The sequence below is a fragment of the Xenopus laevis genome, chromosome 5L, assembly GCF_017654675.1.
Source record: "Xenopus laevis strain J_2021 chromosome 5L, Xenopus_laevis_v10.1, whole genome shotgun sequence".
In the NCBI taxonomy this organism is placed as follows: Eukaryota; Metazoa; Chordata; class Amphibia; order Anura; family Pipidae; genus Xenopus; species Xenopus laevis.
The window spans coordinates 15,313,638-15,340,113 of record NC_054379.1 but is presented as its reverse complement, the minus strand read 5'-3'; the positions used below and the strand labels follow the sequence as shown (position 1 = coordinate 15,340,113).

The 26,476-nt window shown below is 42.0% G+C and overlaps 1 protein-coding gene across 6 annotated transcripts in view; it reads left to right on the top strand.

Moving 5' to 3' along the window:
* Positions 1-26,476, top strand: part of eprs1.L (glutamyl-prolyl-tRNA synthetase 1 L homeolog) — a 52,631-nt gene that overhangs the window by 25,557 nt on the left and 598 nt on the right. Inside the window, exons 9-34 of one of the 6 annotated variants that reach the window (XM_041562030.1) lie at positions 2,166-2,337; positions 2,727-2,960; positions 3,053-3,137; positions 3,257-3,316; positions 3,589-3,609; positions 6,808-6,918; positions 9,088-9,224; positions 10,219-10,426; positions 11,785-11,897; positions 12,414-12,531; positions 13,708-14,274; positions 15,915-16,139; positions 16,932-17,171; positions 18,035-18,274; positions 18,614-18,864; positions 19,378-19,429; positions 19,567-19,776; positions 19,882-19,954; positions 20,915-20,994; positions 21,080-21,181; positions 21,835-21,990; positions 22,655-22,852; positions 23,567-23,740; positions 23,994-24,154; positions 24,317-24,395; positions 25,465-25,529. In XM_041562030.1, the coding sequence (XP_041417964.1) occupies positions 2,166-2,337; positions 2,727-2,960; positions 3,053-3,137; positions 3,257-3,316; positions 3,589-3,609; positions 6,808-6,918; positions 9,088-9,224; positions 10,219-10,426; positions 11,785-11,897; positions 12,414-12,531; positions 13,708-14,274; positions 15,915-16,139; positions 16,932-17,171; positions 18,035-18,274; positions 18,614-18,864; positions 19,378-19,429; positions 19,567-19,776; positions 19,882-19,954; positions 20,915-20,994; positions 21,080-21,181; positions 21,835-21,990; positions 22,655-22,852; positions 23,567-23,740; positions 23,994-24,154; positions 24,317-24,395; positions 25,465-25,529 (4,132 nt within the window). 6 annotated transcript variants of the gene reach the window in all.

The window sequence follows — 26,476 nt, the reverse complement described above, 5'->3', positions numbered from 1 at the left end:
GAAATAAATCACGCTGATGAAAAGGCAGAGCAGTCTGATAATCCTCCATGAAGCCAAAGAAAATACACAACCGGGAGTGGGATTTTATCACATTATTTATGTATTAAGCATTAAATATATTTAACTTTTTCGAGGATAGAAGTGTTGCTGGAATGGGGTAGAGTCGATTTTTTAAATTTTAGTGTTACTGTGCCTTTAATAAGTAGGCCAATGATCATGTGAACAACTGACTGTATTCCTAGTGTACACATATATAATTTTAAGGATCGCACACCCAATTTAAAAAACAAAAGTTTATTACATCAAAAATTTAGACACTGACATATTTGGCCCAATCCTTGGGATCTGCACCCCAGAAATAAATTGACATCAGGTGTGTGCCTTCTAAATAATAATTTCTGTATTCCTAGTGTAAACTGCCATGCCTTATTAGTTACAAATACCAATTTTCCTAATGGAAGTAATATTAATTACAAATGCTCAGTTCTGTTAAATTTGTAAATGCTGTGTCGGGCTGGCCCACCGGGATACCAGGAAAACTCCGGGTGGGCCCAGGTGTCAGTGGGCCCTCTTGGTTCTAACCATTTAGCCTATTTCATGGTCATTCCCTATTTTGTTATGGGGAAAAATGCTTAATAATGGAAGAATATAGTAAGTAGATATAAAAGACTAGGAGAATAAAGTGGTATAGTGTGGAGAGAAGGAATAAGAGTTTGGAAAGTGGGCCCATAAGGTTTCCTGGTGGGCCCCTTGCATTCCAGTCCAGCACTGTGTTAATGTTATTGCTATTGGAAAAGCATCTGTCTACCCCATGCTATTCTTTGCACTGGCTGCAGGTCCTGACTATTGAAACTGTAGCAGAGGACAATTGTCCACCCCTTATGGTCAAAGCATCTAGTGTCGTTTTTGCTTGTAAATTTTTTACACTGTTAAATTTTTGTGTAGAGCATTGGTGTCAGGCTACTGCTGCTGTAAGACAAGTTAAATCAAATGTGTTTTCAATGTTTACAATTGATATGGCTGATATCCCTTTAAAGTGGACCTGTCACCCAGACACAAAAATCTGTATAATAAAAGTCCTTTTCAAATTAAACATGAAATCCAATTTCTATTTTTTATTAAAGCATTCATAGCTGTTGTAAGCTCATTTAAAAATCTCAGCTGTCAATCAAATATTGTCTGCCACTCCTCTATGCCCGTGGCATAGAGGCGGGGCAGACAATTACTTTCACTTTCCATTCAGCACTTTCTAGATGTCACTGCTCTCCCCACATTCCCCCGTTCTCTTTACCGTTTAATTGTGTAACCAGGGCATGGGGATGGACATCAGGTCCCCCATTCTGGTGCACAAACAAGATTCTGAGATGATTCAAGGCTTGCCTTAATAACAGTCTCCACAAAATGGCTGCTGCTTTCTTGCTATAATTATGAATTCCCAGACTGATGGAAACAAGATTCAAATAATTTATAAAGTGTTAATTAAAGTTAATTTTGCTTGACTAATGTGATAAAATAGGATTTGGAATAATTTTTTTGGGTGACGGGTCCCCTTTAAAGCACCAGAATAATTAAAAACAACTTTTCTCTGGGGTCTCCTGTGGATACAGGAGACCTACTGATTAAAGCTATATCCTCCAGGAGGCATGATATGGTTAAATCAGATGTTGTTTTCAATTTTTTTTATAATTGATATGGCTAATATCCATTTAAAGGAGAAGGAAAGGCTAAAATTAAGTAAGCTATTAAGTAAGTAAACCCTCAAAGTCCTCTGTCAAAAGAAACACAGCATTTCTTACTTTGCTTTTTTTTTGTGTACACTTGGGCTTCTGTATCAGACTTCCTGTTTTCAGCATAAACCTCCAGGGCACAGGCTTAAGCATGCTCCGTTTGCTCATGTCTCCCTCTTCCCCTCCTTCCTTCTCTCCCTGCTGTAATCTGAGCTATGAGGGAGCAGGAAGTGATGTCACAACAAGCTAATACGGCAGCTGCTATCCTAAACAAATAGAGAGCTTCTAGAGCTGTTTACTCAAGTATGGAAAAGTATTCTTCAGAATAAATAGTGTTATAGCTTGCACTATCATGGCTAATCTATTGGCAATACTTGACCTTTGTAGCTTTCCTTCTTGTTTAAAAGCACCAAAATAAGTAAAATCAACTCCTTTTAGCTGTGGCAAAGAACATAGAAATGTGGGAAGACATGAAGAAAGGCACGGAATATGGCCAGACCTGCTGTCTCCGAGCAAAAATCGACATGAATTCCAACAATGGCTGCATGAGGGACCCCACACTGTTCCGCTGCAAGAATCAACCCCACCCTCGGACTGGAAGCAAATACAGGTAAATTCACAACAAGCAAGTCTTGTCACACACCCCAATCTGCCGCACGATTCCTCATTCTGTTCACATGCCCCTGCCCTGTCCAAACCCTGTCTATTTAAGACCCACACCCTTTGCAGGGTATGATTCAGGACCCCACAACAATAGCCCCTGACTGAACTCCCTCTCCATGACTGGCCATGATGAGGGTCTTGAAAGGGAGGGATTTATACCGGCAAATATATTGCTGGTAAATTTGTAATACTGGCACTAGCCCTAGCTTGTAATTTGTTGGCAAGGCCAGTCAAATACCAGCCAGGTGGCAACTGTATACAAACATATTTACTGTTTGTTATATACCTTCCTCTGCCTTAAAGGTTTAATTCTTGACATACTTTGTGTGCTTGCAGTATCTATCCCACATATGACTTTGCCTGCCCCATTGTGGACAGTGTAGAGGGAGTCACTCACGCGTTGCGCACAACAGAGTATCACGACCGGGACGAGCAGTTCTACTGGATTATTGATGCGCTGGGCATCCGCAAGCCTTACATCTGGGAATACAGCCGTCTAAACCTCAACAATACCCTCCTTTCCAAGAGAAAACTGACCTGGTTTGTCAATGAAGGCCTTGTGGATGGCTGGTGAGTGTCGGATCTCTGCTGATTTATTATGATCTTTCCAGTTTGCTGGAAACACACACAACACTCTTTCTTGTGCTCCATCTCTCACCCAGGGATGACCCAAGGTTCCCTACTGTACGTGGAGTTCTCCGAAGAGGAATGACAGTGGAGGGGCTGAAACAGTTCATTGCAGCGCAGGTCAGTGTTAAAGCTCAATACATTCTGTTTTCATAGATGCAGTCAATTTGTTAACCCTTTTTTTTAAAAAAAATGTCATCAACCTTTTTATCCCCTCCCTTTTGCTTTCCCCCCAACAGGGCTCTTCACGATCGGTGGTAAACATGGAGTGGGACAAGATCTGGGCATTTAACAAAAAGGTATGTCATTAAAGGCAGCAGCTCCTTTAAATGAATCATTGAATTTGCCCCAGTGCTGTCCCCTGTTCTGCTGTAGTGGCCTGCAGGGCATTGTAAAGACCATGTGCTTTTATACACCCCCTACCCTGGGCAGTGCAAATAGATTCTCATCTCCCTCCTGAATTTAATCATAATCTCACTGACTTGCCAAAAACACAGTTTGACTTATGAGAACGGACTTTGCCGTGAATTTTGAATCTGAAAACTCTGCATTTCATTCTTCTGCTTTCAAGCTGCGAGCTATCTGTAAGAAGGTATTACCTAACGCTTTCCTTTTCCTTTTTTCCTTTAAACAAGCTTTTCTTTTCTTTGGCCTTTGGCATATAGCTTCCAGTCATGTAAGCAAGCATAGCTTACTCCATCATGTGTAGCTTCTCAACACAATCACATTGATGTAGCACCCAACACATCTAGGCTAATGGTCATTAGCTAAAAAATCCACTGATAAAGGTTATCAGTGAGCGAGCCTGAGGCAATTCTCCAGTGGTTGAAATACCCTGGCGGAGCAAATGCCTGGTGTTTTTTTAGTCCAAATTCTCTTCCCCCTCCCCCCCACTGAAATTCAGTTGTTCTTTTGGACACTTGGAACAATCCAGAAACTTCACTCCAAAGTCACCCTCCCATCACTTTATTCTGTAATCTCCTGAAAGTTCTTCTCATGTGATTGTATCCTGAAAGCAAAGCCTGAATACACTCCAGGTACCTTTTAAGATCACACAGACACAATGGTGAACATGTGCACCTAGGCAGTAACATGCATGCATTGTTCTATCCGCAGCTAGATGAAAAACCTAATCACTTGTTGCAGTAACTGCCACGAGGCCATGTCCCTTATTCCTGTAAAAATTAGAACCACTAGAAGGGAGTTTTTACTTTTACAGTAAAATACAATAGAAATAATCTGTGCAATCCTGCTCTAACACTTACTACTTACCTGTGTAGCCTTGGCGCTGACCCCCTGTGTAGCCTTGGCGCTGACCCCCTGTGTAGCCTTGGCGCTGACCCCCTGTGTAGCCTTGGCGCTGACCCCCTGTGTAGCCTTGGCGCTGACCCCTGTGTAGCCTTGGCGCTGACCCCCTGTGTAGCCTTGGCGCTGACCCCCTGTGTAGCCTTGGCGCTGACCCCCTGTGTAGCCTTGGCGCTGACCCCCTGTGTAGCCTTGGCGCTGACCCCCTGTGTAGCCTTGGCCCTGACCCCCTGTGTAGCCTTGGCCCTGACCCCCTTTGTAGCCTTGGCCCTGACCCCCTTTGTAGCCTTGGCCCTGACTCCCTTTGTAGCCTTGGCCCTGACCCCCTTTGTAGCCTTGGCCCTGACCCCCTTTGTAGCCTTGGTCCTGACCCCCTTTTGTAGCCTTGGCCCTGACCCCCTTTTGTAGCCTTGGCCCTGACCCCCTTTTGTAGCCTTGGCCCTGACCCCCTTTTGTAGCCTTGGCCCTGACCCCCTTTTGTAGCCTTGGCCCTGACCCCCTTTTGTAGCCTTGGCCCTGACCCCCTTTTGTAGCCTTAGCCCTGACCCCCTTTGTAGCCTTGGCCCTGACCCCCTTTGTAGCCTTGGCCCTGACCTTTTTATGACACATTTGTAAAATATCAATGTATTGTATACAGACTACACAGACCATACCATGTTTTTCCCGTCATGTAACAAATGAGTTGGCCATGTACCATATACCAATTCTTATACCCACGCAAACCCAGCCGAAAATTTCTACTGCAGGCGAGGGGTGGCAAAAAAATGCCTGAATTGTTCTACTGAGACCTGTGATTGTGTTATGCCAAGGGGCTAGCTGGCAGATTAAGGGCAAGCATCTGAATTCTACTAGTCCAAAGGCTCATGTATTTGTCAGATGCTTAAGATTCCATACAAATAATGCATTTGCTGCTTTGGAACCTTTTGATTAAATGTAGCCATCACTCCATCACTTATCCTATGTAGCTTCTGTATGAGCCATCATACTTCATGTGCCTTATAATACCAATCCCATGTTGATATCCCATTTGTCCCATATCCAGGCCAGCTAGCCCCTCATTCTGCCATTCTTGCACTCAAATCTCTGCTTATTTTGCTCTCATATTCAGATACTGGTTTATTTTCTGTAGTAGTTATTTTCTGCTTTTTTTTGGCATGTATCCCCTTTATGTTCTGCCTTTCTCCATGTGATTAACATTAACTGGCCCTGTACGTTGCTGCATTCTCTAACTAGGAAATGATAATGGGTTAGGTAGGGAAGATGACTGATACCAGGTCATGGCAAAAGAGCACTGGTTCAGGGTTTACAGAAGTTCCCACTTACTGGTATTGAGCTGCTCTCCAGTTTTCAAATTCAGCAGTCTTGCTGCTAATGGGGATGCACCGCAATCCACTATTTTAGGATTCGACTGAATACCTAATCTTTGGTAAAAGATCCGTCCAAATATGCAATCCGAACCATAATTTGCATATGCAAGTTAGTTAACCAAGTGGTTTGTGTGATGAAATGTCACATGATTTTTTTTTTCTAATTTGGATTTGGTTTGGCCAAGCACTTAGATTCCTGATGAAAAGTCCTGGATTCAGCACATCCCTAGTTGCTGCAGTTCAAATTACCCTAGCAACCGTGCACTGATTTGAATGAGAGTGGAATATGAATAGGAGAGGCCTGATTAGAAAGATGAATAATAAAAAGTAGCAATAACAATACGTTTGTAGCTTTACATAGCATTTGTTTTATAGATGGGGTCAGTGACCCTCATTTGAAAGCTGGAAAGAGTTAAAAGAAAAAGGCAATTAAAAAAAACCCCATAAACAATACATAGTGAAGACCAACTGAAAAGTTGCCTAGAATTGCCCACTCTATAACATACTAAAAGTTAACTTAAAGTTGAACCACCCTTTTAAACTACATTGTGAAATAACCCAGCATCCCACAGCAGTGCTGCGTTTAGGGGCTGTTGGAAGTTGTAGTTCAGCAGTAGCTGATGGGCTGCAACCTGGACATCTTGATCAGAATTTTCACTTGACTCTCTAGATGTTGCTGAACTAAATGTCCAAGAATTCATAGAAGGAGGTGGGATCCCTGCTAGAGGAATAGTTCAGTTTCTCATTTCTTAGAATTATGAATATTTCACAACAATGGTTACAAATATTGAAAGATCTAGCCATTATATTCAATCCTTTACTTGGTTCTCACTAGGTACTATATAGGAAATGCTGAAAGTTTTGTGGACCAACACTATATAAAGGAACCTTTAAGGTTTTCACACAAAAAAAGCCACCCTTCATTAATAGTAGCCACTGAATCTGCCAGTATGAACCCTTTAGCACAACAGAGAAACAATGTCATTTCATGACTTGAAGTTCATGGAGCAATATACAGAAGCCCAGTTACTGTTAATTTTCTCCATTTCATGGGGAGGGTTTTCTTTTCATCTGCCGAGTGTAACCGATTCAGTTGGTCCTGTTTTTGCTTCTATCAGGTGATCGATCCTGTAGCCGCCCGTTACACCGCCTTACTGAAGAGCCAGGCCGTCCCTGTGAACATTCCTGACGCAAAAGAAGGCATGCTGGAAGTGGCCAAGCACCCAAAGGTTTAACATTTCCCATCTTGATTTTGCTTGCTAAAGACAACTTGCATTAAACTGGAACTATCGCAAAAAATTTAAATTGAATACAGGTATGGGACCTGTTATCCAGAATGCTCGGGAACTGGGGCTTTCCCGATAATGGATCTTTCCACAATTTACTAGAAAATCATGTAAACATTGAATAAAGCCAATGAGCTGGTGCTGCTTACAATAAATACTTATTACGTATATCTTGGTTTGGATCATGTACAAGCTACTGTTTTGTTATTATAGAGAAAAAGGAAATCATTTTTTAAAATTTGAATTATTTGGATAAAATGGAGTTAATCTGGAGCTTTCTGGATAATGGGTTTCCGGGTAACAGATTCCATACCTGTATAAGATTCATCTTGCTAAAATAAGAAACGTTCTAAATATACCGTATAGACTCGAGTATAAGCCGAGTTTTTCAGCCCCCAAAATATGCTGAAAAACTCTGCCTCGGCTTATACTCGGGTCAATCGCAAAAATGGTCGCCGGCGCCTAAGAATAATCTCTAAGAATGGTCACCTGCATCCAAAAACGAGACGCCGGCATCTCCAATGGGAGCAGAAACCCTCAATTTTTTGATTGAAACTTACCAGAAGCTGCTGCATTTCTCACCCTAGGCTTATACTCGAGTCAATAAGCTTTCCCAGTTTTTGGAGGTTAAATTAGGTACCTCGGCTTATACTCGGGACGGCTTATACTCGAGTATATACGGTAATCAATTAAATATTCTGTACCATTTATGAAATAATCAAGTTACTTTTCACTTTTCCCCCCTCTGAGCAACCTGTCTCTCTTCATTCTGTCTTCATGCCAGTTTTTGTTTGACAGTTAGGTCTAATACATCCTTTGGGGGAGTTGCACCCTTAACCCAGGTGCTCACTCTTTTTAAAAATAACCAACTCAGATTGAAATTCTGTTTCTCTGCGTTCAGGGTGTTTGCCAGAGTCTGTTGTTTTGTTACCTTTTGTTTGTGCTGGAGTTGGCGATTTGAGTTACTCTGCTATAAGAGGGAGCCCCCTAAAAGACATATTAGACAATCAAAATCTGACCCAGACCTCGGCATGAAGAGTGACCGTTTGTGAAGTGTGAGATACTGAAGACCAACTTGACTTCTTTAAGGGTACAGTTTTAATTGAGTGTATTTACAAGGTGTCTTATTTCAATAAGATGAAGCTTATATTACATTTCCATTTTCACGATTGATCCCCTTTAAAATGAGCTTGCTGTGTAGAGTGGAATTCTATGGCAATCTGCACCTTGATTTTTCTGTTCTTTCTGGCACGTTCAGATGTTTTTCAGCTGGAAGAGGATATGCCCATGTGGCAAAATGGAGAGTAGTGATGTCATTTGTCACATGACTCACTAAAACTTGTGTATTATAATAAATAAAGTTCCCCTTGTTGGAAAATATGAGGATATTAGAAGTCACCTCAGAGTTGCATGAACTGTATAAAAACACTTGGCCTTCAGCCTCTTACTTTAAGGGTCACGGCACACGCTCAGATTCGGGTTGCCCGGGGACAAATCTCCTCTTATTCAGGGTGTCTAATCTCCCCGAACTGCCTCCCGCTTGCTAAAATGTAAATCGCCGACGGGATGGCACTCGGTAACACTTTGTTTTCCCAAGTCGCCTCACGAGTCGCCGGGCGACTAATGATCTCCCCAAATCTGAGCGTGCGCCCTGACCCTTGTATGGTCATGGATTTCCTCTGCGAATTATAATATCCTTATATTTTACAGTACCTTATTCACTATATAATACACAAAAGCCATGAATATCTTCTAAATGATATCCTTATATAGGTGAGTTCTGATGTCATCAGTTATAAACGGTGAGTTCTGATGTCGTTTCTGTCACATGACTCACTGAAACTTGTGTATTATAATAAATAAAATACCCCCAGTTGCAAAATATGAGGATATAAGAAGTTACCTCGGAGTTCCATGACCTGTATAAAAGCAGTCGGCCTTCGGCTTCGTACTTTTACATGGTCATGAAACGCCTCGGTAACTTATAATATCCTTTTATTTTACAAGAGGGGGAACTTTTTCACCATATAATCCCCCTTTGTTAATGTTCCTTCTTGTTGCTATGTTGTGTGAGAGGAACTTTTCAACAGCAGCTTTTGTTTTTTACCACAGAACACCGAGGTGGGCCTGAAGCCTGTGTGGTATGGCCCCAAGGTCCTCATAGAAGGTGCAGATGCAGAGACCTTGTCTGAGGGGGAGACAGTCACATTCATAAACTGGGGAAATCTCATCATTACAAAGATTCACCGGTAAGTGTGTGTGTGTATATGTTTAGGGTCGGACTGGGCCGGCGGGACTCCGGGAAAAAACCCGGTAGGCCCCTGGCTCTTGTGGGCCCCGCCGGCCCAGATCCGCACCCAGATGCACAATTTCTAGCAGCTTTCCTGCTGCGGGTGCCCAGAAAACGTATTGCGTGCACACACAGCAGCGCGGCATGGGTGGCTGGGTAGGTCTGGAGGGGGGCCCTGGACAGCAGCCCCGGTGGGCCCCGGGCCCCCCAGTCCAACCCTGTATATGTTCTATAATAACTGTTTGTCTGGTATTTCTTTACACAGAAAGCAAAGAAAATGGTCAACATTAGAAAGCTTGATTTTTCTTAAAGGGGTTGTTCATCTTCCAAACACTTTTTTTTTCAGTTCAGTTGTTTTCCGATTGTTCCCCTGAAATAGACCTTTTTCAACTACATTGCATTTTTTACCATCTTACCAAAATCTAAGTTTAAAGTTGAATGTTCGTGTCTCTGCTCAGTAATTCAGGTGCAGATTCTGAACTGTTACAGTTTTGCTCCATTAGTTGATCCATTTCTCAGCAGCATCTCTGGAGTATTGGCAACTATTGTATCAATTCTAACAGCTGCCTGTAATGAAACTCAGAGATTCTGCTCAGCAGGGACAAAGTTATGAAATATATCAACTAAATGTATCAATTTAGAAAAGTTTACAGGGTCGGCGACTTCCCTTCCCAGAGCTGCTTTAGAAGGTGAGAAATGAATCTTAACACTTCAATAGTAGAAAAACGACAACACATAGACAGTGGAAAGCAATTGGAAAAAAGGTCTTTATTTCTGATAAACTATCTGAAACCAACTGAATTGAAAAGAAGTGTTAGAAGGTGAACAGCCTCTTTAAATTTTGGAGGGTAGAGGTAGCACAGCTTGCTGGGCAGTAGCCCTAACAAACATTCTCCTGCCGTAAACTCTGTGATATAATTGGCTGGCGCGTACACTTCATTTCATGTGCCCAGGGACCAGAGTGGGAAAATCCAGTCCCTCGATGCCAAGCTGAATCTGGAAAACAAGGATTACAAGAAAACCACTAAGATCACCTGGCTCGCTGAAACTCCCAAGGCGCCTTTTATCCCAACGTCCTGTGTTAATTACGATCATCTTATCACCAAGCCGGTTTTGGGCAAAGAGGAAGACTTCAAGCAGTACATTAACAGAAGCAGCAAGGTAATGTTTGTGTGATCTTCTCTACTGTGGCTCATTTGTATGGAGGGGCGAAAAAACTTTGATGTTTCTTTATGTGGAAATATTTAGGTGTGTATGATTGGAGGGGTTTTATAGCGTCTGAAGATTCTGTTCCTTCTTTGCCACTCAATACCTCCCTGTTTCCTCTGCTCTCCTCCTATTAAAGTGATTGTTCAGTGTGAAAATAAAAATTTGGTAAAAAGATGAAGTGACTGGATGTGTAACATAATAGCCAGAACACTACTTCCTGCTTTTCAGCTCTCTAACTCTGAGTTAGTCAGTGACTATAAGGGGGGCCACATGGGACATTTCTGTTCAGTGAGTTTGCAATTGATCCTCAGCATTCAGCTCAGATTCAAAAGCAACAGTTATGAACCATGTGCCCCCCCCCTGCCTGTTAACCAATCAGAGGAAAGCAAGAGAGCTGAAAAGCAGGAAGTAGTGTTCTGTTCTGTTATGTTACACATCCAGTCACTCCAACCTTTATACATTAGCTAACTAACTATATTAGAAATATTTCTATTTTGCATACCCTATTTATGTAGTTTTTTGTTTTTTTTTAATACACTGAACTGTTCCTTTAACGTGTTACTGCGCATACAGTACAAACAACCAACAGGGAGTTGTGGGTCAGCAGGAACAGATAAAGTTATGGGATATTACAGGGTGAATGGCTGGCTGAAATAAACAAATTGTGGTTAAAGGACAAGGAAAGTCTAAAATAGAATAAGGCTAGAAATGCTGTATTTTGTATACTAAACATAAGCATGAACTTACTGCACCACAAAGCCTAATCAAACAAATGATTTATGCTTTCAAAGTTGGCCACAGGGGGCTGTCCTCTTTTAACTTTGTTAAACATCTTTGCCTGACCCTGCACATGCTCAGTGTGGTCTGGGCTGCTTAGGGATCGTCCTAAACAAAGCTACTTTAATTCTGCATGGCTGGTAAGTAAGGCCCCCACCTTAGTTACCAGCCATGCAGAATTAAAGTAGCTCCCCCTGCTGTTCATAAGTATGATTGTTTCCCTGCTCAGCAGTTAGGGACCATCTGACAATTCCTATCCACAGCAGTAAATGAAGGGAGAATTTCACTGCATACAGTCAGGTTTCTTATAAAAATGGCACACATTTTTTAATTAAAGTATATTGGAGATAGGTTCCTTTTTCATTAAAGAAAGTAAAAATGGGATTTTATGTTTTTTTCTTTCCGTGTCCTTTAAGATCAAGTAAAATGGCAACCGTATGAAAGCTAATTGGTTGCTATGGGTTTCAGGTCCTTGAGCAACTTTGTGTGTCTGTTATTACATAATCAGTTGTGTTGCTTTTATTTTATTGTAGCAAGAAGAAGTCATGTGGGGTGACCCCTGCCTGAAAGATCTGAAAAAGGGAGACATCATCCAGCTTCAGAGGAGAGGCTTCTACATCTGTGATGAGTCATATGAGCCAATCAGGTATCCACAAAGGGCTTAGCTTATATTTATCTGATACTGTATAGTAATCACTTTGTTCTATATCTCTCATGCCAATTATTGCATATATGTGTTAATCCTTGTCCAAAAAGGCACTCTGAAAAGACAGGTTAAAATTAATTATATTGGTTTCCGCGCCTCTTAATAGTTTGTCTCGTCCGGAATTTAGACATGGACATACGGGCACCTCCAAAATTTATAATACCATCACCCAACCAGTGGAGACCATTGTTACTTGTAGTAGTTACCAATGTTGTTTCCCAAAAGTTTGGGAGTAGTGAGCCAGAAAGAAAGCCGAGCCCTAGCCATTAGTCATATATACTTAGAGAGGAGCCAATTGGGATTGAGTTGATACAATAAGGACTAGTACTAATGGATAACAAGACTGCCGGTCAAATTTTTGTTTTCTGCAGCAGTAGGGTATTATGGGTATTTAGTGGCCTGTGGAATAAAAAAGGCCAGATAATTAATGCTTTTTCCTACAAATGATGTTTCTAGCCCTTACAGCTGTAAGGAGGCCCCATGTGTTCTGATTTACATCCCAGATGGGCACACCAAGGAGATGCCAACATCAGGCTCAAAGGAGAAGTCCAAGACTGAGGCTACCAAGAAAGAGGTACTTATCTAGTCATGTCAGCATTACTGTGGGCTTAACGGGTATTCTTACTTAATTGAAACCTACTGATTCTTGGCAATTGTGAATTTCACTAGCTAATACAGTGCAGAGAGTTGCTGTGCATTTATCACCCCTTTCCAAATATATAGAAGACCAAGGGTTTTTTTATGCTCTATTTATAATAAAAAACGAAAGAAAGGTGTAGCCAGTAAGGAGGGGGGGGGGGGTATTGTCATCTATAAAGAATTTTTCAGGTAATATGGCAGCTCTCTGAATATGGAAAATCTCAGTTTGCCCTTATACCTTGTTGTTTTTTTTAAAGGGAAATTAATCGTTGATAATCTGTATTGAAAGGTGTTTTTATTTTATTTTCAGTTAATGTACATAATTGACCAGTCTCAAATAGTTAAGGGTCAGATTTTAAAGGGAAGCTGCCACTGTCCTACCTCCATTAAAGGGCTTGTTCACCTTTTAGTTAACTTTTAATATGAGAGTGATATTCTGAGACGATTTGCAATTGGTTTTCATTTTTTATTATTTATGGTTTTTGAGTTATTTAACTCAACTATTTAGCAGATCTCCAGTTTCGCAATTTCAGCAATGTGGTTGTTAGGGTCCTAATTATCCTAGCAACCATGCACTGGTTTGAATGAGAGGCTGGAATATGAATAGGAGAGGGACTGAATAACAGGTGGGCTAATAAAAAGTAGCAGTAACAATACATGTTTAGCCTTACAGTTCATTTGTGTTTTAGATAGGGACAGTGACCCCTATCTGAAATATGGAATGAGCCAGAAGAAGAAGGCAAATAATTCAGGAACTATAAAAAAGAAAAAATGAAGGCCAAATGAAAAGTTAGCTAAAATGATCCATTCTATAACATACTAAAAGTTAACTTAAAGGTGAATCACCCCTTTAAAGAATAAGTCAACTTTAGTTAAATCTTTTGCATTAGCACCCCCGGAACTTCCCCTAGTGAATTCAGGATTCCTGGAACCTAAAGCAAATGGTGGCAATGATTTAAGCCAATCAGTTTTAAGGTGGATGCAGTATTTAACACAGTGTTCAGTCAGACTGGATGACCATAAGAGAGCATTGAAAGCTATTGGTAAAATAATTGCGAGTTCTGTAAAACTTGTGTGTTTATTTCATTTGGAACTCTTGTGTATGTTATAGGCCCAACCCAAATCGAAGGGTAAAGCTGAAGTGAGTGCAGCTCCACTTGCATCTCCAGAAGAGGATCCAGTCGCTCTGTACAACAAGGTTTCTGTACAGGGAGATCTAGTAAGGGACCTGAAAGCAAAGAAAGCTGCAAAGGCGGAACTTGATACAGCTGTAAAGCTCCTCTTGTCTCTGAAAGCTCAATACAAAGAAGTTACAGGGCAGGAATATAAACCGGGCAGTGCCCCAACACAGAAACTAGTTTCCAGCCCAGAAGCCACAGGCAATAACGACGCAAAAGCCTTGTACAACAAGGTTTCTGCACAGGGAGATCTAGTAAGGGACCTGAAAGCAAAGAAAGCTGCAAAGGCGGAACTTGATACAGCTGTAAAGCTCCTCTTGTCTCTGAAAGCTCAATATAAAGAAGTTACAGGGCAGGAATATAAACCGGGCAGTGCCCCAACAGAGAAACCAGTTTCCAGCCCAGCAGCCACAGGCAATAACGATGCAAAAGCCTTGTACGATAAAGTGTCTGAACAAGGGGAGACAGTCCGAAAATTAAAGGCAGAGAAAGCGCCAAAGGTAAATATGCAAAATAAAGTATCTAGGCATGGGGCAAGCAAAGGGTGCTTACATCTACACTACTTGCAACAGTTGTTACGTTTTATGTTGCCTGCCTCTGGTATAGAACTCAAACATGTTTCTGTACTATTTGGAGTAACTGTACCACAGAAAGGATCACTATACAGTGGCCAGACTGGATCATAATGCAATCAATTCAATTCAGGGGATCATCAGGTTCTCTAGTAAACGTGTGGAACGTATATTGCCCTACAGGGTATGGGGCAAATGCCTCTTAAACTTAAAGGACCAGTAACTTAAAAAAAATTTGTTAGTATCTCCGCTCCTTTCTCGCGCCACCCCCCCTGGAGTGCGCACACCGTGCATGCACAATTTTACCGTTTTTCCAGCTCTGCTTCTCCAGGTGAGGCGCAGCAATGTGGCTGGGTGGCATGCCGCCCCTAAAAATGTGCCGGCATGGGCCTTTGTGGCCTTTGCCACAAATCCAAGCCTGGTTAGTATACAACGAAAAAAACACACTTTGAAACTTTGAAATCGGTAAGCCTTTATTGAGAAATAACTTACAGAAACTCCGCTTCCGCACGTCTTCAGAAAAGGCGATCCATCGTGCGGCACTTAATTTCTCACGATGGATCGTCTCCGTCGCCTTTTTCTGAAGAGGAACGCAAGTGGAGTTTCGGTAAGTTATTTCTTAAGAAAGACATAGTGATTTCAAAGTTTAATTCTTTTTTCGCTTGTATACTAATGAATTTAAAAAAAAAAATTGATGTTACTGGTCCTTTAAGAATATCCAACTGTCCAGATGTCTAATTGCATTGTGTAGCACCTTTTACAACTTGGTGACTACATGTGACATTTTTCATTGGTTATTATGTTTTTGTGCGTTGGGAGCAGATATACCACTATTTAAAAGACTATCAGGTTCTCGAACAGTTGTATCTCTTTGTATACTATTCTTTACTCTCTCCTAGTTTTGTCTCCTGGAAGAGCAATGGCTGTTCAGCTGTTGCTTCAAAAGTACCTTCTGGTAGAGTCCTGCAGCGGGTCGGGTACCTGGCGGTACCTGCGAATTACCTGCAAAAATCTGCGGTACCCTGCGGGTTGTGGGTAGAAGTTCCGGATGCGGGTAAAGACGCGGTTTTGCGGGTCTTCTCAATAGCGAATTTTACTCCTTTTTTTCTGATCACATCTACTACCGATGATGTCACTTCCGGTTTACAATGACGGCACTTCTTGATGGTCAGCGGGTCTGGGTTGCGCATAAGGTACTTGCGGGTAGGGTCGGGTAGCGGTTCCAAGCGGGTAAGAATGCGGGTCTGTGTTGCGGATTGCCGGTTGCGGGTACGGGTCCCAAAAAATGGACCCGTGCAGGACTCTACCTTCTGGCATAACCGTGTACAGTTGCTCAGATGTCCTTTCAAGATCTTTTGCAGTTTAAATGAGTACCCCTGCTGTTTTTGGAGGTGTTGGGCCGGACAAAGACAAGACAGAGAAAACTTTGCTAGACTGTTCAGTTGCTGACTGATTTGTGAAAAGCAATACATGTTTCATATTCTTCTACTTCATTCCAACTGTTTTTCTCTCTCTGTCTCTCTCTCCTCCCCCCCCCCCTCCGTGGGTCTTTCCATGCCAAACATAAGGATCAGGTAGATGGAGCTGTGAAAACCCTTCTAGCTTTGAAATCAGAATATAAACAAGTAACAGGTCAGGAGTACAAGCCAGGGAGCCCTCCAGCAGTTCCAAACAGCTCCCCTCCACCTCCCACTAGTCAGAGCTGCTCCCACGACTCAAATCTTTTATTGTACAACAGAGTGGTTGAGCAAGGAGAGTTGGTCCGACAGCTCAAAATCAAGAAAGCCGCAAAGGTACGTTAGTGACTTTTGTTGCCCTGCACTGGTTAAACTTACGTGTCTGCTTCAGAAACACTACTATAGTTTATATAAACAAGCTGCTGTGTAGCCGTGGGGGCAGCCATTCAAGCACAGGATAAACGGTAGATAACAGATAAGTACTACTATAGTTTATATAAACATGCTGCTGTGTAGCCGTGGGGGCAGCCATTCAAGCACAGGATAAACAGTAGATAACAGATAAGTACTACTATAGTTCATATAAACAAGCTGCTGTGTAGCCATGGAGGAAATTTAAAAAAGGCTATATGGCACAGGTTAGGTAGTGGATAACCGATAACACCATTATGTTCTACATCTGCTGTGTAACTCAAGCCTTTTCTCCTTTGAATGGCTGCCCCCATTGCTACACAGCAGCTTATTTATATAAACAATAGTAGTGATTCTGAAGCAAACACACCAGTTTTACCAGTGCAGGGCAACGCTGCATTATATTTTTATTACTTTAAAACACTTTTATTTGTTGACATTACTGTTCTTTTAAATTTTGGGCTCTTCTGCCAGCCCATGGCTACCACAGCCCATTAGCAGAGAAGATATGTGCCTCTGAATATACCCCCAGTAGCCCCCCATCTTATTTTCTACTAATTCCAACCACACCAGTTTTCATATAATACAGCTTTCTAGACATTTTCTAGTTTTAATTCTCTCCCTTTACTGTTTGCTTTATTTTTCATACATCCCTTTGCTCTTAGCTTTTTCTGTTTCCTACCTTGGTGTCTTTCCTTTCTCTCTCCGCTCCTTCAGGATGAGGTAGACTCCGCTGTGAAACTTCTTTTGAATCTTAAAGCGGAGTACAAGCAATTGACTGGCCAGGATTATAAGCCTCAGACCCCACCTTTATCTCAGCCGCCAAGTGAACCCTCAAACATTGTGTCTGGTCCAGCCCCAGGGGTGGTCAGTTCTACGGACTGTGCAAGTCTGTATGAGAAAGTATCTCAGCAAGGTGATCTTGTCCGCAAGCTGAAATCTGAGAAAGCTTCAAAGGTAACCCTATGGCTAGATGTTCATAGTGCATGCTCTATGCTGTACAGTTGTCCTTGGTTGTTTGTCTGGAGTCTGGCTCCACTCCCCCTTCTTTCCCAAATGTAAACCGGGTTATTTGTTTAAAGGGAAAATTAAAATCTCCTATAAGCTTCAGCATACTGAAATAATAAACTTTCTAAATACAATCAATTAAAAATTCCGCATTGTTTCTAAAATAATCAAGTTTATCTTCACTATAGCTTCTGTTTCTCTTCATTCTCTCTTCATGCAGCAGTTGGGTGTCAGATAAAGGATCCAATATATCTTATAGAGGGGCTCATTTTACCTAGAAGATGTATTAGAGCTCCGTATTAAAATCACCAGACATCATGTCTCTCTACATGCAGAATTTGTGCAAAAGGCAGTTATTGTGTTATATTTTGTATGTACTGGAATCAGTTATTTGAGTGAGCTCTAATGCATCTGCTAGAAAAGGGAGCCCCCTATAAGATATATTGGATCATTCATCTGACACCCAACTGCTGCATGAAGACAGAATGAAGAGAAACATATTTTGAGAGAGGAACAGTGAATATAAACTTGATTATTTCAGAAATAATGCAGAATCTTCTATTAATTGTATTTAGAAAGGTTTTTACTTCAGTATGAGGAAGCTTATATTACATTTTAATTTTCGAGATAGTTCCTCTTTAAATAATGAGCTCAGTATAAACAACACTCCATAATTAAGCTGCAGCCTTTGTCAGGCAGCTTTTTATACAGAGGGCTTATCTGAGGATTGATCAAGAAATAAAGTCGGAATGCAGATCATCCCAGAAAGGGCGGAATTTTGTTTTATTCAGCAAAGAATTTTTTTTTTGCAGGATAAAGTGGATGAGGCTGTGAAAATGCTGCTGGCTCTAAAGGCTGAATATAAGGAGAAATCAGGGCAGGAATATAAACCAGGACAGGCCCCGGCTGCTGCTCCCTCAAAAGGGAATCTGGAAAAACCTGCAAGTACTGAAGCAAATGGCTCACAAAATGCAGCGGCAGAAGAACTGTATAACAAAGTGTCCAGACAGGGAGAGGAAGTCCGCAAACTGAAGTCTGAAAAAGCTGCAAAGGTGAGACGGCAAATCCATACAGGCGTCTGGGGAGGAAGAATGGGAAGGCTTTTTATGTCTCTTATAGGGGAAGATTACCTTTAAATGACATCTAATGATGTTTAAAGGTGTTCACTTAGCATTCATTTCTACTTATACAAAATAGCTGCATTATTTCTTGCACTGAGTGGTCAACATGAAGTCTTTCTTTGTTAAACCATGGAATATTGAGTACAAATGCAAAGCATTTTCTAATTCCAGTGTAAGTACATTGAATGGGTGCAGCTTTATTACTAAGCACTGTTAGCAGAAAGCAGTATGGCAACAGCATTCTCTCTTTTTTTTTTTTTCATTGGCCAGGATAAAGTGGATGTTGCTGTAAAGGAGCTTCTGGATTTAAAGGCCCAGTACAAAGCTTTGACGGGCACAGAGTACAAACCAGTGGCTGCCGCAAGCTCCGACGACAAGAAGCACAAAGTGAAGGAGAACAAGTCTGAGAAGCAAAGCAAACAATCAAAGGCTGGAGAAGGGACTAAGAAGAAGGATACCCCCAAAGATCAAGGGGACAATTCTGCTGCTGGAGACAGTCAAGGGTCAAAAAAACAGACCAGGCAAGTTACACTATTTCTGGAATGTGAGGATCAACCGCTGTTAGATCAGTTCTATGGCTTTATTCCCTTGCTCTGCCCTCGTGATGTTCACCCCATTATAGGGATGCACCAAAAACCAAGATTCGGTCCGGGATTCGGCCTTTTTCATCAGGATTTGGATTCGGCCGAAACCCTCTGCCTGACCGAAACAAATCTAAAACCTAATTTGCATATGCGAATTAGAGGCAGGGAGGGAATTGTGTGACTGTCACAAAACAAGGAAGTAAAAAATGTTTTCCCTTTCCCATCCCTAATTTGCATATGCAAATTTGGATTCAGGTTCGGTATTCTGCTGAATCTTTCGCAAAGGATTTTGAGGTTCGGCCGAATCCAAAATAGTAAATTCGGTTCATCCCTACCCCATTAGACCGGAATTAGGTTTGCCTGGATGTATAAAAGTACCAGGGGGACACAGATCCATTATATGTGCCTTCTTCCGCTCATTGTGCTCCTTAAATTTTTTTTTTTGCTCAGGTTGGGATTGGAGGCTAAAAAGGAAGAGAATCTACCAGACTGGTATTCCCAGGTAAGCAGTGAGATGGCAAAAAATGAACAGGTGTCTTGTAAGGTTAAAGTTGTTTTTGGCTTTGAGGCACCCTTGTTACAGCCCTTTCCTCTCTCATCGCTATTAATCAAGTTCTAACCAGTAAGTTCCCTGTGTAGGTGATCACCAAATCAGAGATGATTGAATATTATGATGTCAGTGGCTGTTACGTGTTGCGGCCCTGGGCCTTTGCCATCTGGGAGGCCATTAAAGAGTTCTTTGATAAGGAGATAAAGAAGCTCGGTGTGGAAAACTGTTACTTCCCCATGTTTGTGTCTCAGGCTGCGCTGGAGAAGGAAAAGACCCACATTGCAGATTTCGCTCCAGAGGTAAAAATCGATTTCTACAACCCTTGGTCTTATCATTTGAAGTGCCCTTATGGGTTCCAAGTGTGTTTGGCTTTGCTTGACTGTTCATTCCTTTTTCCCTCTTAGGTTGCCTGGGTTACAAGGTCAGGAAAGACAGAGTTAGCAGAACCAATTGCTGTACGGCCCACAAGTGAAACTGGTAATTGCTTCATGTCTGGAAAAGAGAATCTATTCTATTCCCAGACAGTTTTCTCATTTGCCTCTGTAGGCCTCGCCCCTTTACCTCTGTAGGCCTCGCCCCTTTACCTCTGTAGGCCTCGCCCCTTTACCTCTGTAGGTCTCGCCCCTTTAGCTCTGTAGGTCTCGCCCCTTTACCTCTGTAGGCCTCGCCCCTCTTGCTGCTTTCTCTGTAGGCCTCGCCCCTTCACCTCTGTAGGCCTCGGCCCTTCACCTCTGTAGGCCTCGGCCCTTTTACCTCTGTAGGCCTCGCCCCTTTACCTCTGTAGGCCTCGGCCCTTTACCTCTGTAGACCTCGCCCCTCTTGCCCCTTCACCTCTGTAGGCCTCGGCCACCTTCACCTCTGTAGTGGCGGTGATATTTGTATGGAGCTAAATTATATTGTATGACGTTATTGAGTTGTTTTCTATTCCCAGACTGTTCTCATTTGCCTCTGTAGGCCTCGTCCCTTCACCTCACTAGGCCTCGCCCCTTTACCCCTGTAAGCCTCGGCCTCTTTACCTCTGAAGGCCTCGGCCTCTTTACCTCTGTAGGCCTCGGCCTCTTTACCTCTGTAGGCCTCGGCCTCTTTACCTCTGTAGGCCTCGGCCTCTTTACCTCTGTAGTGGTGGCGGTGATATTTGAATGTAGCTAAATTTTATTGTATGACGTTATTCAGTTGTTTTGTATTCCCTGACTGTTCTCATTTGCCTCTTTAGGCCTCGCCCCTTCACCACTGTAGGCCTCGCCCCTTCACCACTGTAGGCCTCGCCCCTTCACCTCTGTAGGCCTCGGCCCGTCACCTCTGTAGGCCTCGGCCCTTCATCTCGGTAGTGGTGGCGGTTATATTTGAATGGAGCTAAATTGTATTGTATGACGTTATTCAGTTGTTTTCTATTCCCAGACCATTCTCATTTGCCTCTGTTGCGTTTCTCTCCTTTAGTAATGTATCCCGCTTATGCCAAATGGGTGCAGTCCCACCGAGATCTCCCTATTAAGCTGAATCAGTGGTGTAACGTAGTGGTAAGTTTAACAGAGGCATTTGGCTATACATGGGTATGTATTTAAGTCTGGGAGCTTTGGTTGATTATTATGTTTCTTTGTTTAGAGGTGGGAGTTTAAACACCCTCAGCCTTTCCTCCGGACGCGCGAGTTCCTTTGGCAAGAAGGACATACGGCGTTCGCAACATACGAGGAAGCTGCAGAAGAGGTAAGAGACATTATATCCTCATATCTTTCCTTTATGTTTATCTTCTTTTTCCCTTATCATGACAAGCTTCTGTCATCCCTCAAAATAAATAGCAATTGTTCTAATGTACAAAACTCTATATACTGGTTTCCTTAAACAGTGCAGCTGAAAAAAGATTTTATTTTATCCTTTCCCTCACCTCCTTAAGTTTTCAAAATAATAGTGGGATAAGAAGATGTTTAGTCAGATTTTCCCCCCTTTATTATGAACTAATGGGTAACAATGGTTGAACTAAATATTCTGATTCAATAGTAAGTAAGCTTAAAAACAAAACTATAATCCTTGCTCACACTTCTATTTATAAGCTGTTGCTGCTGTTCGTGAGAATGCAGCTACCATAAGGCTAAACAAGAATGCCTGGATAATACTTAATCTTTGCATTAAATATGGTTTTAATTAAAAAAATGCTAATCCCCAAATGCAATATAAAGCACTATTTTGCCCAGGGGCGCTAACCCATGGCAACCAATAAGATCCTTGCATTTATACAGGTGACTAGTATATTCTGCCTGCTGATTGATTGTTATGGGTTACTGCCTCAGGCAAACGTAATGCCAAATATCACATAACCCCATTAGCGTTTACTCTAAGTTTCCATTGTTTCTCTTCCCTAGGTCCTGCAGATACTGGATCTTTATGCCCGTGTGTATGAGGATCTCTTGGCTATTCCTGTTGTAAAAGGAAGAAAGACTGAGAAAGAAAAGTTTGCAGGTGGGGACTACACAACCACAGTGGAAGCATTTATATCAGCAAGCAGCCGTGCCATACAGGTACTTATTTTATGCATCCTGCTACTCCTTTGTATTCTTAACGGGATATATCATACAAAGATTATGAAAAATATACCAGACTGTGGGAACAGACCTAGCACTTTGTCTGGGGCTGCATTTACTACCCTGCAACGAGCCCCTAGGTGGCAGCAAACCACTTATATTGAGCACATGCTATCTCCTGCTGGTATTGCTTGTACTGCCATGTGACTGCAGAAGTGGGCAACGGATACCCGTTTATTGTTTCTGACTGTAGTAGACAGAGATGTGATGGAGTCAGGTCTGGACTGGGAGTCAAAATAGGCCCTGGCATTACAAGTACTCAGAGGCCCAAATAATACTCAACCAGCCCACTAACTAGTGACTGTCTATGGGAACTTACAGCAGCCCCTCTGGCATTTGCCAGAAGCCACAGATTGCCAGTCCAGGCCTGGGTGGAGTGGAATGTGCAGGGAACAATCTCCATGACTTGTTTCATACGACATAACAGCGTAATCCTTATGGGTATATCTCCCTTTATCAGATAAACTGGCCATACCTTATAGTAAGAAATCTGACAGTTAGTGACCTGCTACTTTACTCAAGAGAAGACAGGTTCTTATCAGAATGAACTTGCATATGGGATAATAACCTGGATTTTGTGCTTGATTTATCTTTATCTTAGGGTGCAACATCACATCATCTGGGCCAGAACTTTTCCAAAATGTTTGAAATTGTTTTCGAAGACCCTAAAACTCCTGGATTGAAACAGTATGCGTATCAGAACTCATGGGGGCTTTCAACTCGCACAATAGGAGCAATGGTCATGGTTCATGCAGACAACATCGGGATGGTGCTTCCACCCAGAGTAGCCTGTGTCCAGGTATGTGTAGCCCTCACGTTTAATTGATCAATGCCTGTCCTAAGGCACAACTGAGATATTTTGAATCGCTGACCCTGCCTGCCTGCTGTTTGCCTAGGAAGTACTATAGGTATAGCATCTGGTATTCGGAATGCTTGGGGACTGGGGGTTTTCCTTATACAAGATCTTTTTGTTCTAAAGTCTGTTAAAAGTCACGTAAAAAAAACAATAGAATTGATTCATCCAGTTTGGTTAGGAGCTTTGTGGATAACTGGGAACCATATAAGGGATCCCATATCTGTATATGAGCAACCACTGAGCAATTGTACACTTGATCATGATTAGGGATGCCTAACCCCCGAATCCTTTGCGAAAGGGGTGGGAAGGGGATACAATTTTTTTACTTCCTAGTTTTGTGACAGTCACGCGATTTCCCTCCCCACCCCTAATTTGCATATGCAAATTCAGTTCGGCTGGGCAGAAGGATACGCCCGAATCCTGCTGAAAAAGGCCGAATCCTGGATTCGGTGCATCCTTAATGATACAACTTTCCATTGAAGGCATATATTGGAAAATGTTGTACAAGATAATACCGTATGGCACTTTCAGAAAATGTAAAATCACCTTTAGTAACTCAATTATTAAATAGGCAAAATATTCTGGTTTCTAAGCACTTATGTTAATGGTTCCTTGCAAAGCAACTGATCAGTATTGTCCTCTGCTCATCTTCTGCAGGTAGTAATAATTCCTTGTGGCATCACAAACACCCTTTCTGAGGAAGACAAAGACGCCCTCCTAAAAAAATGCGACCAGTATCTGAAGCGCCTTCTAAACGCCGACGTACGGGCACGCGCAGATCAGAGGGACAACTACTCCCCGGGATGGAAATTCAATCACTGGGAGCTCAAGGTTTGAATAACTAGTTGTTTCTCTGGATATTCACCCTCTGGAGTTATAGACAAAGTAACTGACACCATTCTTGCAGCATGAGGGGGTAATAAGATTGAAAAGACGCATTTTATATAAATTGCTTGATGTTTAGAATCAGCCATGTCTGTTTTTCACTTGTGCCATTCTCTATGCCCTGTGTAATTCAGTTTTTCTGTCTCTCAGTCGTTAAGTACAGTTGTACATATGCTTCATCTGTTCTTCATCTGTGTAGGGTGTTCCTATCAGGCTTGAGGTCGGGCCACGAGACATGAAAAATAAGCAGTTTGTAGCAGTCAGACGAGACAATGGGGAGAAACAAACCATCCCAGAGGGTCAGGCCGAGACACGGTTGAAGGAAATATTGGAGGAAATTCACACAAATCTATATAACCGGTAACATCCTACATTTCTGCAGTTTTCTTACAGATTAGGCTATTTCTACTTAGTGATACTAATGCGCCATTAATTTGTTCTTCACATTTGGTATTCATAGTACATGATGTAATGGAAGCTGAATTTTCTCACAGCAGTAAATACTTTCTGCATCTCTCATAGGGCACACAGCGATCTGACAAGCCACATGGTGGTAGCCAACAACATGGAAGACTTCCAGAAGCATTTGGAGAAGGGAAGGGTAAGTTCTGATAATTGGATAATCTAAAGGCTAATTGCCAATTGGGTACTAGACTCTGTGCTGCTGTTCTTCTCATCCTAGAGTCACTGGTTACATTGCAAGGTTATTAAACTTTTACTCTCACCATACAGTGTAAACTATTACTACTACAAGTATGGGATCAGTTATCCAGAAACCTTTTATCCAGAAAGTTTTGTATTACAGAAAGGCCGTTTCCCATAGACTCTTTTATCCAAATAATCCACATTTTTAAAAATGATTTCCTTTTTCTCTCTAATAAGAAAGCAGTACCTTGTACTTGATCCCAACTAAGAAATAAATAATCCTTTAATGGAAGCAAAACCAGCCTATTGGGTTTATTTAATGCTTATGTGATTTTTTACGGAAAGATCCAATATCTGGAAAACACCCCAGGTCCCAAGCATTCTGGATAATAGGTCCCATACCTGTACTATTATTTTCAATTTGCTAGGTGTTGTAATTTAAATGCAAAACGGGGGGTTGAGCACTCCAAGGCTAAGTAAAAATATATTTAAATTCAATGCAAGTGCTACTACATTAAACTACAAACCTGGAGAAAAAGAAAGGGGATTGATCAATGCACATTCCCTGGTCCCCTGTCATAATTAAACCATTATCTATATAGGAACCAGGGAATGTGCATTGATCAATCCCCCTTTTTATCTATGTTGTCATTTAAACCCGTTAAGCTCCATGTGAAGTTGAACTAATGATTTTATTTTACTGTTCTTAAAATTCCAACAGATGATATGCTTCTTGTTATACCACACACTTAATATAGCAGTCTGTGTAGAGAGCAGCACCAAACAAACAGGGTTAGTAGGGATTCTCTTGGAAAATATAGGAACAAGGGGGTATAACTTGCACATATAGGTGGCAGAACAGAAAAAAAGTCAAGGACCCCCTCCTTTCCTTAATCCCTACCCACTATTCAATCTCAGCCCTTAATAATAGAAATTTTAAGGAGTGTAATTAGCACATCAGAAGCTCATCATTTGCCCCTTTATAAATGTGTGATCCTTTGTGCTGATCACTGTTTTTCCTGCAGATAGTACAGATCCCATTCTGTGGGGAGATTGAATGTGAAGATTGGATAAAGAAGACAACCGCAAGGTAAGGGTATCTGCTGAGAGCTACCAAATGTATCATGCTGGAGAGGGCATAGGGTGGGTTATGGGATCAGGTCTGGACTGCAACTCAAAAGAGATCCTGGCATTTCAAATAAACCAGGAATCAAGCAGACCCCCACCAACCAGAAGCCCCTGTGGCGTTTGGCAAAATCCACAGATTGCCAGTCTGGCCTGATGGGAATTATATTCTCTCTTATGTGATTGGGCTGACTTTTAGTATTGGGTGGTACTTATTTAGTACCATCAGAGCTCAATTACCCCATTATACTTACCAATGGCAGAAACAAAATGGACAGGTTAAAGGAACTGTAAAATCAAAAAATAAGTGTTTTAAAGTAATAAAAATATAATGCAGTGTTGCCCTGCACTGGTACAACTGATGTTTGTTTCAGAAACACTACTATTGTTTATGTAAATAATCTGCTGTGTAACAACGGGGTCAGCCATTCAAATGAGAAAAGGCTCAGGTTACACAGAACATAAGAACAGATAAGCTCTGTAGAACATAATGTTGTTATCTGTTATCCGCTATTTAAGGCTAAGGCCACACTAGGCGATAGCGCCGCGATTTGACTCGCGGCGACTTTTCGCCACGACTTTTAAGCCGCAATCGCTGGGGAAACTTTTGCGCTGGCGTCTATGGGGAATCGCGAAAAATCGCCAGCGTAAAAACACACGCGGCGATCTTTTTTCTATTGTCGCTCAAAATCGCCTAGCGAGGCAATTTCGAGCGACAGTAGAGAAAAGATCGCCGCGTGTGTTTTTACGCTGGCGATTTTACGCGATTCCCCATAGACGCCAGCGCAAAAGTTTCCCCAGCGATTGCGGCTTAAAAGTCGCGGCGAAAAGTCGCCGCGAGTCAAATCGCGGCGCTATCGCCTAGTGTGGCCTTAGCCTAACTTGTGCCATATAGACTTTTTTTCAATTTCT